Raw genomic sequence first — 15,685 nt, 5'->3', positions numbered from 1 at the left:
GCTCGCTGTGGCTTATCGGTGCTAGTCAGCTCCGAGGGTACAACAGCTGACGTAACTTTGCACCCTCAGTCTCGCCCGTTGGATGATAAAAACTAGGCGCTTATAATGTTCGGGCTGCGATTTCACGCCTGCGAAGCCTGGTTGTGCCCAGCGAGGGCGCTCAGTATAGCGACGGGGTTAATCGCTCATCTCGGCAACTGCGGAAAACAGAAAAGCAGGTGATAGTAGACACTATGAGCTCTTGTTCGTTTTTAGGACGAATATGTGCTGGGTTTGCCAGACAATGTTGCTCTGAAATAAGGGTTCTGCGAACGAGAAAGCAATCCTGTGCATATAATGGCTAAGTGTGAGGAAGGTTTCATTATAGTTCATTACTTAAACCAAAACTTACCAACAAGCAAATGCAAGAATTTGTTAGAATCAATCATTGCACTTATTTATAGGCAACCTCCCCAAGGGGCTAACACAATTTTGCAAGCCTAAAAGAGAGATAAGGTGGCTTGAAATGGTTCACTAGCTTTCCCATATCTTTGCACTGAAGTTACGGCCTGTAAAGTGGCAGTACGCAAGACACCTCGGAGAAAGCATATTGAAATTTTGAGGTTCGTTATCAGTATTTAATGTACAGGCGCATCAAACACGCAGGAAAGCGCAATTCTGCTGGTGCGTTTCAGCAGCGGATTACAGAACATAAGCACGTAGCGAGTAACGCGACATAATATCTGCTTCAAGGCAGTTGCCGAGAAGAGCGATTAGCCCCGTCGCTATACTGAGCGCCCTCGCTGGGCACAACCAGGCTTCGCAGGCGTGAAATCGCAGCCCGCACATCATACGCGCTTAGTTTTTATCATCCAACGGGCGAGACTGAGGGTGCGAAGTTACGTCAGCTGTTGTACCACTATAGTTGTACCCTCGGAGCTAACGAGCACCGATAAGCCACAGCGACCGCAACGCCGCCACACGGCCGCGTGCTTGCTCCGCCAGCCTTCGGAGCAGCCTGGTTACTTTTGGCAAAGACGGTACTCATGCAAGAACGTTGAGCATAAAGTGGATTTTTATTTCCTTTCGTGTGCATGGGTGGCCCCTAGGAGGTCTAATCATTCATAAAAAAGGCAATAGTCGGGACAAAACTGGATGCCTTTTAGCACTGTCTCCTTGTTCGTTCTATAGCTACTGCTGCACCTTATGCCCCGACTACAGGTCATAAGCGTTTTGCAATGCAATTAACATTGCGGTTAATTTGCAATATGTAGATGATTCATAGCGCTTAGACAAAACGATAATTAAGTGCGCTAAAACGTCACCCTTCGCTTATGATTGAGTTAGAAGTTTAGCTTTTATTCTGAAGCAGGCTTCGGAGTCGGTGGTTGGGTACTTTAGTGGTAGTGCACTCGTGACCCTTACCAATTTTCGCCGCCGCGGGTTCGAATCCTACTTGCCATGGAGAAGCTTCGAACAAAAAGAATGCGGGAGAAAGCTGAGATTGATGGTTTTTGTGTAAGCTCATTGATAACTACATAGAGGGTGGCAGCAAGAATTGTTTTGTTGGTTTAATAAAACATATATTATTCATATCCATCGTAGTACACAATCCTTCAACTGTATTTTTTAAACTTGATTATTATGAAGCTGCCTCATATCTCTCACCCTCAACTCGCTATGTCGCGACTTGCGCGGGTGTGAGCAAGTGGTGGCGGCGGCAACGTTACGTTGAACGAGGGAGGAAAAAATATTATTTCATGCTCTAACACTTCAGTGTCCGCTCGGACACTAAGCCGTTGTGTGATACCGGAAGCACATTGACTTGAAACAAAATAAAATACTTTATGTGCACGGGATAATTTTCAACCCGAGTCGGCGCAAACAGCGCTCATTCTCTAGCCAGAGCATTCGACCATTGCACTAGAAAGGCGAAGATGAGAAAAAAATAATGACATGCTGTTTATCGTAGGTAAGCGCTGAATATCATAGAGGAGTAGTACGGTACGCTTTAAATGAGATTTGTGCCCTTCTTGTGCCATGCTGTTGCTGGCGTTCTCCATCGGTCTCAATAGCATGGTTCGTAACGCCTTGTTCGATCTTTGTGTCGAGTAGTCGTCGAGCTCGGCGACACTCAAAGTCATTCAATCCGAACGAGTCCAGGTTGGCATGGAGGCTAGCTAACCCGATCCTAGCCTGCTCAGATGCCTGCAGGCTGCGCTATGAAGCGCGTTTTTTCAATATAGCGCTCAATATGGCAAAAAAAAAAAGGCCGGCGTTCATAGCGCCACAGAGAGCGCGCACTTTCGCGCGCTCATCGAGACCGGCCATGGTAGAACAAATTTTCACGTAACGCCCAAGCACCTTCTGCCTGTTGCTTCTCCTAAAGGCCAAAATGCAGTCATATATTCAAGTGATGCTAACTGTCCCGGTCTTCAGTGCAACTTTGCCTGTGAAGATCTTGAACAAGTAACTTTCGCAGGTTACCCTGCAAACTCGAGATTTGCATCCTAGGAATTTAAGTTTTCGCTGTAAAACTTAAATCCGTTACCGCAGTCGAGTATTTTCCAGCTTTAACTGCAAATGTCTCGCTTTGTGCGTTTTGTATCGTCTTTGCAGTCAACTCCTGTCGGGGTGCAATGAATTCCGAACAGCTGCTGGCTCACTGCTTTCTTGAGGGGCGTTCAGCAACCCCAAGATTTGCTAGTGTGCCACCACTGACGTTCCCATTCATCGATTTTTTTCGATTTTCGCCTGAAGCCTCGATGACCTTGAAAACCAAGCCTTGAGAAAAAAAACATTAGCGGGACAATTAAGCTACAAATTGTCAAACGCGATAGCGTCACACACACGATGTTTATCACCTTCTACTTCAATTTTTTTAATCTTTGTATAGACTGATACTTAGCATCAACAAACATTGGCTTTTATTCTGAGCAGTTTTATTTTTTTCTTTTTTTTCAATTATTTCAAATAACAAATTGATCAATTACAAATCGAAAGTATCTCAGCTACCATGATCAAGTACTAGCTTTTTCACTGTGTCATTTCGAAATCTTTCAACCCACTTTTTCAATTTTTCATTTATGAATCAGTAAATTAAACTGATTTCATTAACATGCTATCCCCTATGACACATCAATTAATCACCAATCATCTGTACCACGAATCACCATATTATGATTTTTACGCAGCCCCCGATTATTTGCAACCCGGCAGAGGTTCCGAAGCCGCTGACGTCTTTTCGAACGAGCTTTATAAGCTATCGCCTAAAACCGATGTTGAAGTAAAACTCCACGTGCCTGCGACCTAACCGCTTACGGCATAACCATGCAAAATTTTCCTAATATTTTTTTCTCAATTGTGATACGCGCCACATTTTCGCCAGGTAATTTTCCCTCTTCTGTGGTGCTGAAGACGACTTGGGGATTTGTTTCAGATGGCTATGCATATGCGAAATTCAAGAAATAATCATATTGACCCTAAGAAGTGTGCCAGCTCCAGTACAAGAAATTCTCGCCAACTTATTATGTTGAAATATATATTTAAATATGGCGCATAAAATGGCCCATAAAAAGTGATCATTATCACTTAGCGCGAACTGCTGTTATTACTGACAAGTAACGAGCATTAGTGATTAACAGTGCGCAATTTCGCCCCATGCTTGCAAAAAAAATGTATCTGAAAATAATATTTTTTTTTAATAGCCTCACATCCAAAGAATACTAACGCGTCGGCGAAGGCTCACTCTGAATGAATTAAATATGTCCCGCATGCGCCAATTTCTTACAATTGCTACTACAATGCTCCAATTTTTCATCACTCTTGCAATCTAGAACTCATTGTCATAGTCACAGCAACGCTTTTGACTTCTTTTATTCGGCTTCTGCGTCATATTTTTGTCAACAGGTTTCGGTGACATGGCAGTCTGTAATGCACTGGGCAGCAACATCTTCGAAATTCTAGTAGGGCTGGGCCTACCATGGTTTCTGAAGACCGTCGTGTTGTCTCCTGGAACGCCCGCCGTCGTGGAAGGAAAAGGCAAGCGTTTTGATCTGGCAAATGTTTGCAGGAAAGCAATACGGAGTATATGCTCTTGCCAGCAAAACATGTGGTTAACTTGTACAAATTTATTTTACAAGGGTTGTTCAATAAAGACTGAGACTGATTCTCTAACACATTGATTTCTGTAAATTAGTAAACAAGACTTTGATCATCTTTAAAGTACTCTACGCTAAGCGACATGCACTTGTCCAGCCGTTTCTACTATGCCTGGGAAGCATAGTCACAGCCATTTTTGGCTGCCAGCTTGAATACCACTCCAAAGCATTACCTGCGTACTGCGCCGTATCAAATTACGTCCCATTAGTTTCTTTCCAGCTGTGGTACATCAGAAACGGTCTCATTGGGACAGGCCAGGACTATAAGGTAGGGGAGGGGCTGTAGCAATTTTGCCTGAGCGAGAAAGTATAGGCAACCTGCAGTGGCCAGGCGGCGCTAGTGGAGCGCAGCGTTCAGCGCCGCCAACGGCGGCGCCGAGTAATCTGAGTAGGCCGGTGCAGTCGGGTTGCGTTCGCTTTGTACGGCTAGAAGCATCTCGGCTCTCATTTTCTGCGGTTTTAAGGCAATCGAATGTCTTGAGAGCTACTTCCGAAAACCAATACTGACGAAAGGACACCGCCTGTTCGAGAATGCTCAAGTTTAAAACGTGAACGGTGTCGACGTCACCGCGAAGTGCGCGCCGCTCGCGACGGAACACCCGCGCGCACAGCTTTGAATGTCGCGTGAGTAGACGGAATTTTTTTTTAACGAAATTTATTCTCTCAGGGCATTAGTCGGATATGTGATGATGAATTAAGAAATAATTAAATGAATGAAAAATGTTGTAAACGTAGCTTTTCATTCACCTATTGCGTTCACACCTCATACCCAAAGATTGAAAGTGCAGAGAGAACCTGAGAAGAGATTGATCGCCGTTTCTTCTTTTTTTTGTTCTTGCTGTTTTATTACAGCAGCATAATAATTTCCTCGCGGTTTTGCTTTAAAGTTTAATACCATGACGAACACTTTTGTTCGTGGTGCACCTTTCGACAGTGCCGCGAAAGTTACAGGAGGCATGGTGCGGTACCTGCTACGGATGTCGTGGCGATTGCAAGCACTGTGCGGTTGTAGCGTGCGTCATCAACGAAAACTGTGCGTGCCGGGGGCGGGGAGTAGGGGGCCTCCTACACCGTTGGAAAAATAAAGCCCTTAATTAACAACAATAACTGGCATGGATTTTGTATCTCCGTACCTCAAGCTTGGGGAAAGCCGGCGGGAAATGCTGGCATTCAACGGCAAAGCTTTCGTAACGGAGGTCGTTAAGAGTTAGAATTTTTTACTGTTACTAATGATGAAATATTCTATCGTCTAAGACAAGAGACTCTTGAGTAGCTTGAGCAGTCGGTGAAAGAAATATTTGGCGCGGAACAGTAGAACGAAGTTCCATTCTCAGCGTACACAGTATCACGGGCCTATCACTCCGCCACTTCGACTTTTTCAGCACCTTAAGAACTAATTTACAGATAAATATGCTTATTGAAATCTGTAATTGGAAGTTTTGAAGATATTTTGGCTTTGTGGTTCCGAATAGACACCGCATTAGAAATCCGGTTCACAGATCCACGAACATTCTTTTTTTTTTTACATTGACCTTGTTTCGCCTCCGTTGAAATGCGGCTGGAATACGATGCTGCGGCTGCACGGCTTTGTTGATTTTCTGGACATATGCCACTCGATCTTGCACAGCATATACCAGTACACGCCAAATTTTATAGCGCGTAACTGAGTAGTGTGCCCCAACCAGCGTGCGACTCCCCGAGTCAGAAGTTTATACCGTTTCCTCCGCTCACGGGCAATCGTGTTATTTTAGCTTCTTGGCGTCTGTACGCCAATGGCCCCATAACAAAACGAATTTCAGTTACATTACTCTCTCGCAGCCAATATCTCCTTCTCTCATCATTCTCCCCAGGTTCTCCCAGCAAGCGATACGCTTAGGTCTCCTTCGTGATTGTGGTAGTCTTTCTCGCCGCCCTTGCGCTTATTTTTATTCTTGTTCACATCCGTAGTAGTCGAAGCATCGCACGAGACCACTGAAGTCACTAAATGAGTAAATCACACTCACTGGGATAACAAAACGCGAACGCAGAAGGAACACAGCAGCCGCAACATATACGGCGTCAGCTTCTGCGCCGCCTCAGTATTAGCTCCCGTCGGCCGCCAGGTGGCGCTACATGTCTCAGCAAACTCCATTGCAGGTTGCCTATACCATAGTATTCGTAAAGTGACCCTTTAAGTTAGTGTGCAGTTTCCGATTTCTCACAAGTTTGAGCCTTTTTCCTTCAGATGTGTTCCTTCATCAGCGTTACGAACACTTGAGCAGTACACTTTTTTTTATCATCTGGCCTCTGGAAACTGCATTGGTCTCCAATTATTTATTTATGTTGGAAAAATGTGATGACGATTCTCTTCCAACGTTTCGCCTTGGGGAGCCTCGACAGCTCTCCTTTTCAACTCACTGAGTGCTTCGGCGCTTCATCTCTGGGCCATGCCAATATACCACTCTTCCGCGCTAATAATGGTCGTGCACCGGTACTCATAGTATTCTGAGATATCGGTATTCATCCTCCTCTCCTATCACTACTTTAATCGGGGCAGACATCTACACCGTTTTGTTCCTGGACTAGCGTAAGAAGGCTAGCGTTCCGCTACGCGCAGATTCTCGACATCGGAGATTCGTCCAAAATTATATCAGCACTTTCTACTGAAATCGCCTGCGTTTAGCCATGTTGTGTGATAGCGAGGCGTTCAGCAAACTTTATTACTGCATTTGCTGCGTTGATGGTTTCCTCAGGCACACCTGCAACAGGCGCACCACCGCCTTCCTGCAATCGAGGGTGTTCCCTGCCTTTCTTGAAGTCATTGAACCCTCGAAAACAAGTTACACGAGACATGACGCCGTGCCCAAATGCATGCATCATATAAGCATATGTTGCAAAGGCTATTTGGTTAAGCCGATAATAAAACTTCGTAGCGTATCATCCGTCACACATGGTCCACAGGGGCCACACAACAAGCACACCAGGAAATAGTATCTCCTGTTGAATATATATTGCTGCCGCCTCATTAGAGATAGAGTAATGGTGCGTATGGTGCGATTTTAATGGAATCACGATGTTTACCAAAAACGCCGAGATGGCGCAGCGAGCGCACAGGAAAAAGCAGTATAGACTCAATCTCAGTCTTTATTCAGCAACCCTTGTAGATTAAGACGATTCTATTTTTCTCGCACTCCTCTTATATTACTCTTATATTAATAATGGGTGCCTTGCAGTCTTTCGACACACGAGCTCAAAAATGAAAGAATGTAGTATGGAAAGCTTTGGATCTGTCAGCGTCACGCTCGGGTTTCTCAAGGGCGAGCTGATGTGAATATCAAGAGAAATCTGCCGGCGCACTGCCACAGAACCCTGTTTAGTTCCATCGTTTTGGCTTTGATCTTCCTGGGGTAAGCTCCATGCATTTATGTCTTGGTAACAGTGCCAACCAGGGTGTTCAAACTTCACACTTTTTCTCCCAGGCCGGCACCTAGCTCTTGAGAGGTATAATGTAAGCCGTGCATGCGTCCTTCAGATATAATACACGAAGAATTTCTGGCATTTTTGCTTCCAGCACAAAACGCGATTCTAGTGTTTTCATTCATGAAATTATGTTTCTGCCATTATTCGCGAACTCAAAAAAAAAAAAAAACTATCGCGTACCGGACGTAAAAGTTGGAACCAAATTTTGGCCAAATTTTTCATGATAATGGTATCTAGCATCAAAAAAGTCCAGTAAGTGCAGGCTCACCCGAGTAACGGCTTTTTCGACGAATGCTGTTAGTGCTTCATATTATTTATAGGGATGCACGTGCCGCCGTGAGAAAAAAATGCTCTGGTTTCTCATTCCTCCGCCCTTGTTCGCCTTCCTCCGCCCAACCGTTCAAATCCGCCATCCTCCGGAAGCTTCTCACAGCTTTTTTTCTCGCATTACAGTGCTGTTATTATAACCTTCTCTTTCTCAAGCGAAATTCCCGAGCCGCGTGCGCCGGATGGCAGGAACCACTAGTAATGCTATGCTTGTACCTGCATACTATGGCTGTAGAAATTTACAGACAATTTATGTGATGTTTTTTCATCGAGTAATAGTATTACTTCCTCGGAAGCGCGAACTATTTTTAAAATATCCACAATGATCGAAACACTATAACCTAACTCACTGACGAAAGGTAAGTTTTCGCATTGAGAAATGATTTTCTAGGTATGTTGTCTAATTCATGAAATCAGTTTATCAATGACATGAGACGATATGTTAAACTTCTTTGATGACAAGTTTAGATGGCCATTTCGAAGTCAAAGTGACCGCAACATCTTTGTGTTCCGAAAGGTGGCAGCTTAAGGCGTTTAGACTTCTGGATGCTGATCGCGCATATCTCCATCTACGTCCACATCCAGCCTGCCGGCAACTACAAGGCACAGTTGCGGTTTCCGCCGAGCAGAAAAAAAAATTACCTATCCTTTCGTTTCCTGTTCATTTTTCCATTCTCTTTTCTTCCGTTCCTCGTGAGCGTCTAATGTATCCAGCGCGGCCTGACACGGTCAGTTCATTTCTGCATTTGCTGTCATGACTTTCAAAACATCACAACGTCTAGATGATTTTGAAGGGGCCATTGTGCTAATGTTCATGTATTGAAATTGTATTCTATCTTTTCGTAGCAAGTAGTTGCAGGCGTGATGCGGTAGGCTGAAAACGCGTGGCGCATGCTATCGAATGGTCCATCTCGTATGCGTTCCAGTTCCATATTCCTGCTCGCATATCATTGGGTAGCTCTACTTGTTTCAAGGGGTGGTGTTCCTTAGGGAGTCATTGGATAACCATAGTTTCATAGTTCGAACACGCCACGAAAGTCTGGGACAAGGAGAAGTAGGCATGATTCTTTTGTAGATGCACCGCATCACTTCACTATTTTGCTCATATCTGATCGCATACAAGTACGACCATAATGGTAAAAACACGCTCCGTCCCTGCCTCTGCTACTCGTGTATTTCGGCCTTCGCACCTTGTCAACATTTTAGTGAGGTCATTTCCACCGAAACGCCGGACAGGATCTGCTGGTAATCAAAACACTCTTCTGAAGCCATCACTAAACCACCTCTTTTTTGCCTGTGATACCACTCGATGCCAAAAACAAGCTATCAGTGGCACTTGTACAAGGCCATCAGGCTATTGTGAAGAGGTAGGCTACCAATGGCACTTTTACGAGGACAGCGGGCGATTGTAAGAACGGAGAGATGCCGCCTATGGAGAATAAGTACGAGGGGAGTAATGAGGAGAGTGAAGAAAACTGTCCAGAGCTGAAGCCACGGACACCCTCTATGCGCTTTCCTGTGGGTTCTTACTGCCGTTCACGCGTCATTAAACGCGCGCAAAGCGGACCGCCCAGGCCGACCTGATCTGAGAGCGAGCGCCCGAGCACGTAACGCCGACAGCGACGATGGCTGCTGAGGAAGGTATGAGAGGCGCAGTGCGAAACGCCGTGCTGATCCTGCGAGTATTTATCATGCCCGACAACATGCTGACTAGGAACTTAGACAAGAATTGGCTAGGTAATGTGCCTGTAATTCTTCCGTAGGGCCTGTTCAAAGGGAACACATTCCACCACAATGCTGGGCTACGGCGCCGTAATGCTTTCGATTTATTGCATCTAAGCGATCCTAAATGTCTCAATAATATTTACCTTCTCGTTCTGCCACTCATGCTTTGCTTCTTTTTGTAATATAAAGTTTGCACGGGTTATCCAAAAAGAGTCGGGACAGTTGCTGCGTTTTATGTTTACTCAAAACCAATTTTAATTTTTGCGTAGAAGATATTGTACACAATATTCTGCCCCAGCTTTGGCGGCATGTTTCAATTCGTATTGGCACTGGCATTCGAACAGTGTTCAAATCAATTTGCTGAGAATGAAAGCTATGACTATTTCTCACACCAAGCTTTCCTCTACCTTGATTAAATTAGGGTGAGGATCAAGCTAGAGTATGGTACGAAAGTGTTAATGACTCACTTCTGGAGCTTTTTTTGTGGATCGTCATTTGCGTGCCTGAAGTTTGATACTCGCTTAATCAATCATTTCGTAAATTGTACCGGCCATATCTGACACATAATCATCACATGGGATATCGAAATAGAGCGTTCAGATGCCCCATCATATCCAAGACCGCACGATATGGACATTAAGACCATCTTTAAATGACCCACTCAAATGCGCCTGCATGACTCAAGGGTAGCATTACTGACTCGGGATGCAAGCGTGCGGGAATATCTGAGCCGATATCACTTTCTAGTGCCAGGAGAGCAACCATGTTGGTAGCTCCTACTATATCATGTCACGGGACATCACACAACTGAGCAGCATATTTATACCCAGTCATGTCAACTGTCAACTGTAAACTACTACGTACGAGAGGTATGTCATCGATTTTTGGTACTCAACGCCGACAACTTAACTTCTATAAAATAGGTCGTTTAACGCTTCTGCAATAAAGCAGCTTAGTTCATCATTACCGTTACTTTAGACCACCCGGCTTTAGACGTAATGTTGGCGTCTCTAATAGCCTGAGTTGCTTTGGGACGTTAAACCCCACAAACCAACGAACCTTTAGACGTAATGTTGTTTTGAAAGCAGTGACCGTATTATAGCTAGCAGTAGATGACCCTGGTGGAGGACATCCACCCCCGGCTGGTGGTGTATGACCACCACCAGGGTCATCCACTTCTAGCTATAACATGGTCACTGCTTTCAAAACATCATTACGTTAGATGCAGACTGGTATCGAAGCAAAGGGATAGAAACACAAAGGGACACAGAGGTGACACTTCGCATGGCTTGCCACAGCTTTATAAAGTGACCAACTTTAACGAAAAAGCGCTTTAAAAGCAGTGACCGCGTTATAGCTAGAAGTGAACGACCTTGTAAATGTGCAAGAAGCAGGGTATTTGTAAAGCGACGAGCCAAAGACGCGCGCACTACTGCCATAATTCAAGGTGTTGCACAATTAGACGCGCGCTGTAGAATGCTTCTCCCAGCTAAACCGCGGAATCCTTGCAGTTCAGATTTCGCACAGAAATCACGTTTTGTCGCTAGTATTTTTTAATACTAAATTTGTTTGGGGTACTTGCCTGATTCGATCAGAAGAAGTAAAATATTCCCATCGCCTGCTGCGGCGGCGACGCCAGACAAACCGCTGCCCCAGCGATGGGACTGGTGGCGCCACCTCATGCTGCTTACAACTCAAACCTTCTGACAGAAACGTTTGGCCCCTCTTTTCCTGCTACAGAGTTGTTGTAAGCAGCATGAGGTGGCGCCACCAGTCCCATCGCTGGGGCAGCGGTTTGTCTGGCGTCGCCGCCGCCGCAGGCGATGGGAATATTTTACTTCTTCTGATCGAATCAGGCAAGTACCCCAAACAAATTTAGTATTAAAAAATACTAGCGACAAAATGTGATTTCTGTGCGAAATCTGAACTGCAAGGATTCCGCGGTTTAGCTGGGAGAAGCATTCTACAGCGCGCGTCTAATTGTGCAACACCCTTTACAAATACAAGTAAACAAAAATAACTGAACAAGAATGCTGAATTGGGCGAGTTGGTGCGTTTGCATTTTAGGAAGCGTAACGCAAAGAAGACAAGGACGAAATAAGGGATACACACACGAGCGCTCGTGTGTGTATCCCTTATTTTGTCCTTGTCTTCTTTGCGCAACGCTTCCTAAAATGTAGACAAAAATAACTGATTTGAAAAGTAAACAACAAGGAGCAGCCAAATGAATATAACATATCTTGAGGAATTTCGGTTTTTAGAGTTCTGGAACCAGGTCACTTAATGTTACACGAGCAACATCTACCTGTTCACGGATATCGTCCAGTATATGCGCCATCTACAGACAGTACAGTGTAATAAGAAATATTATGTAAACTTTTAGATGAGTATTCTGAGCGAACATCGGATATGACTCGATAAAGTATTATAGAGGCAGTTTTGCTTCAGTGGCCTTCACAGGAAGTCGTAAAATAATTTAATATTTGCATTAATTGGCAGCAGTGCTTTCCCATACATTCCACAAACTGCCGTGAGCAAAACGTACAGGATCTTTTACCCCGAACCACGTTTTGCCAGCCAGAGCAGTGTTGTGTAACTTTAGAGAAGTAAATCGCTTTTGAATGCAGTCGCCATTCGAGTCATTGCGCAAGCACATCATGTTATATAGAAAGGCTTATTCAGGAAGAGTTTGATTATACTCGTGAGAAAAATGTCGATACGAGCTTATGATACGCCAATCATTCTGTAGACATTTTGCTTGAAGCAAGCATAGGCGATCCTTTACGCAAGCTCAGAAAAAAGGCTTACAGAAACAGAAGCTTCTTTAATGAGACCCGAGTAAAGAGGCTAATTAAATTATTCATGTGACCTTTACAGAAGGTATTAAAGCTAAGCTGCATACTAAATAACTTTTGGAAACTATGGCCAAAAAAACAGAAAAGAGAAAATACTAGATTTATTGCAGATCCCCTAAGACCAATTCACCTGCGCAAAGAGACCTATATCTAGGGATTGAAGCAAGAATATTCGGTATCACCCGATTATGATTTTCCAGGTAGAAGTAGTTACGAGAAAATTAAGTGTTTGTGAAAAGTGCATGTTACATAATTTTCTGCATGTACTGATAGTAAAATACGACATTTATTCACAGTTGAGGTATGTATGAACCGGAACATCAATACATTTGTGTGAGCAGAGCGGGCCAGCAACATTAAGAAAAAGTCACGTGAGTGTGAGAGATGACATTAAACTGAGAAATACTGGGTTTTTGTTTGGCAATAGAGGAAAAAGCAAAGTGCTGAAGTGATGCTTGCACTTTCAGCTGCAGATTTTTAGAAAGTGGCCGTAATATGAAATTCAACGCACACTGGTCCCCAGGGGGAAAAGTGAAGCACTCTGGAGTTGCAGTTCACACTGCACGGTGCAATTTCTGGTGTACGCAGGGTTGGCCTATTCAACTGCTTGCTTACTGTCCACGGTGGTGTTTCTGCTGGTCCTGACGCACCTCAACAAGTGGCGCATGAACAAGCTGTATGGAAGCATTCTGATGGCATGGTACCTGGCGTTCATGGTGGTTGCTTGCCTGTACGAGCTGAACGTGCTTGGATACGTGAACCCACCTTCATGCGACAGCGACTACTGAGACACAAGGGATCCGAATCAGTGATAAGCGACAGCGCCGTTACATAAAGCTGGCAGACGCGATGGCGATGAATGCGCCGCCTATTGGTGTCGCTGCTCACAATAAAAAAAGAGATTTAAACATGAGTGTGGCATCATCACTGCAGCAGCGGAAAAAACAGCTCTTTTCAGTGGTTGCTTTCTAACCTCATGAATATCAGCCATTCCAATACAGCTGTGTGTCTCAAAAGCGGTGCGCGTGTTCGCATTGCGAGACAACTTCAACGGAAAAGCAAATCGTAGTATAGGTTATATGCAAAGGCAACAAATAGTCAATTAAGCCTGATTCTCGGTCTAACAACAAAATATAGAGGCTTTACAAAAGTTAGCGCCATCTAGTGAAAGAGAAAGAAACTGTGCGCGGCGGCCATGTTTTGCTCAGTCCGCCCGCGCCTCCCATCCAGTAGGCTGTCAACGTGCGCCTTCGTGGAACCCATGCTTGCACCGCAAGGTGCATTGGAATGATCACAAGCGATTGTTTCATTTTTTAACATCACAGCAGTCGCTGCTTGCACCAAGCTATATTCGGAATGATGCCAGCATGTAGCTGCGTACCCTTCTGCGGCAAGGGCACCGTCGTAGACGCGCACGGAAACAAGGTATACGCGTGTATGCGACCGCTCGTTTGCAATCCTAATCGGCTTTACAAGTGTCACTTGCATCATGTAAAGCATTACAATCCACGTCCCTCTGACTGGGAGCTAGCTCACAAAACGTGCTATCACCTAAAACAGCAAGGTTGTTTTGCGCGCTATGGAGCCTTGTGAACTTGAAGCATAAGCTTATGCTTCGATGGAGGACACGGGAGAAGGAGCAATGCATGTATACCGAACGCTCTAGTTCAAATACGTTCTTTGAAACCTTTTGTACGTAGGTTGAATTTACCATTGTGTATTTGATTTAAGATAAGGGCATGATTACCGAAACTACTTTTCACAGTCGTACGAAATGGTAGTGCTTTGTGCAGAGAGCAATATGGCTGTCTAGTGCGCCCGAGGTGCGTGTTTCATGCTGCAAAAGCGGCTGCCAAACCCGCGGCCTTTAGTAAAGCAGTACAAGATGATATCCCACTAGTGTGTTGTAATATGCTCACGTCCAGCTCGTTTCGAAAGATGTTACCACGTGATAATGCATGCGAAGTTCGGTCCGCGTCCAGAGCGCGCAGCTCGCGTTTGCATTCTGTACCTTCATACCTGCCAGCGTGGCCGATAAATTAACGAAGTGAGCGCTTCTCTTTTGTGTGTTTTGTCGAGTCACCCGATGGTTCGCTAATTGACAGCCATCTGAAATTCAGTTGATTTTGTAAATATGCCGATTTCTTGTTTATTCCCTCTGCTAGATAGTAGACATTTGAAGCCTTAATCTCATATGAAAGCGCTGTCATGGGAAGCTTCGAGGAAATCGGAGGAAGAGGAACTCGGCTGAAACGAAAACAAATTTGAAAAGTCAACTCACATTACTGCAAAGTGTCTGTGCTTGGTGCAACTGGCTGTGTTCATGAAGTCTGATTTATATTATACAATACTGTTATAAAAAATTAGGAAGACACTTAAGCTCCGCCGTTAAGGGTATGACGCGATATCGTCTCTTTCGCACACACACACGATGTTTTTTTTTCTTCAAGTTTTAAATTTTTAGCTTTTATTTATTTTATATTTCTATCATTTGCTTCTTTATTTTATTTAATCCTTTATATTTTTATATACCAATAGTTAGGGTCAGCAACAATCGTCTTTCCACTCTGAGTAATTTGAGACCTCTGAACGCATTCTTCAATTATTTCAATTAAACATTCTAAATTTTCTTCATTAGCATCACCAAGGCCTGGCTTTTCATTCTAGCATTTTGACACCTTTAAACCCTCAATTTTCATTTTTTTTTGCTTTATTTCATCAATTGATGAATTAATTACAAATATTGTATTAACTTATCATCGCCTATCGCACACCAATCAATCTTCACTCACTGGAAGCAGAAATTACCATGACACATTTTTTTTTTACGCAGCCCCCGATTATTTCCGAGACCCGTGCCAATAACTGCGTCGACGGCATAGGCAGGAAAGCGCTAAGCGCCATTCCGACTTACGTCAAATTACGCACGATTCTTTCATCTCAAAATAAATTGCATTCTCGCTCGTTTCACCAACAAGTGTCATCTACCAGTGGGATAAGCGACGGTAATGCGCAAACCAAGCAAACATACTCGCGATCACCTCTCATAGTCGTTCAAGTAAATAGCAAAGGCACACAGACAAAAAAATAACCCTGCACATTACAAAACTCTGGATACTCTACCTGCATGGATAGGGACGACGCTGCGCGGCTCGACGAGGGGCCCATGCACGACTCGTA

At 44.3% G+C, this 15,685-nt stretch overlaps 1 protein-coding gene across 2 annotated transcripts in view; it reads left to right on the top strand.

The window, feature by feature from the left end:
* Window positions 1-13,412, top strand: part of LOC146209283 (putative sodium/potassium/calcium exchanger CG1090) — a 135,802-nt gene extending 122,390 nt beyond the window's left edge. For both annotated transcript variants that reach the window (XM_084598951.1, XM_084598943.1), the window contains exons 9-10: window positions 3,889-4,020; window positions 13,094-13,412. In XM_084598951.1, coding sequence (XP_084455077.1) covers window positions 3,889-4,020; window positions 13,094-13,293 — 332 coding nt within the window. In that variant the 3' untranslated portion in view covers window positions 13,294-13,412. The remainder of the gene's footprint in view (window positions 1-3,888; window positions 4,021-13,093) is intronic.
* The last annotated feature ends 2,273 nt before the right edge of the window (window positions 13,413-15,685 follow it).

Source organism: Amblyomma maculatum, chromosome 1 (genome assembly GCF_055883805.1).
Source record: "Amblyomma maculatum isolate TAMU_Amacu chromosome 1, ASM5588380v1, whole genome shotgun sequence".
Classification (NCBI taxonomy): domain Eukaryota; kingdom Metazoa; phylum Arthropoda; class Arachnida; order Ixodida; family Ixodidae; genus Amblyomma; species Amblyomma maculatum.
This window is presented reverse-complemented; position numbering and strand designations above follow the sequence as displayed.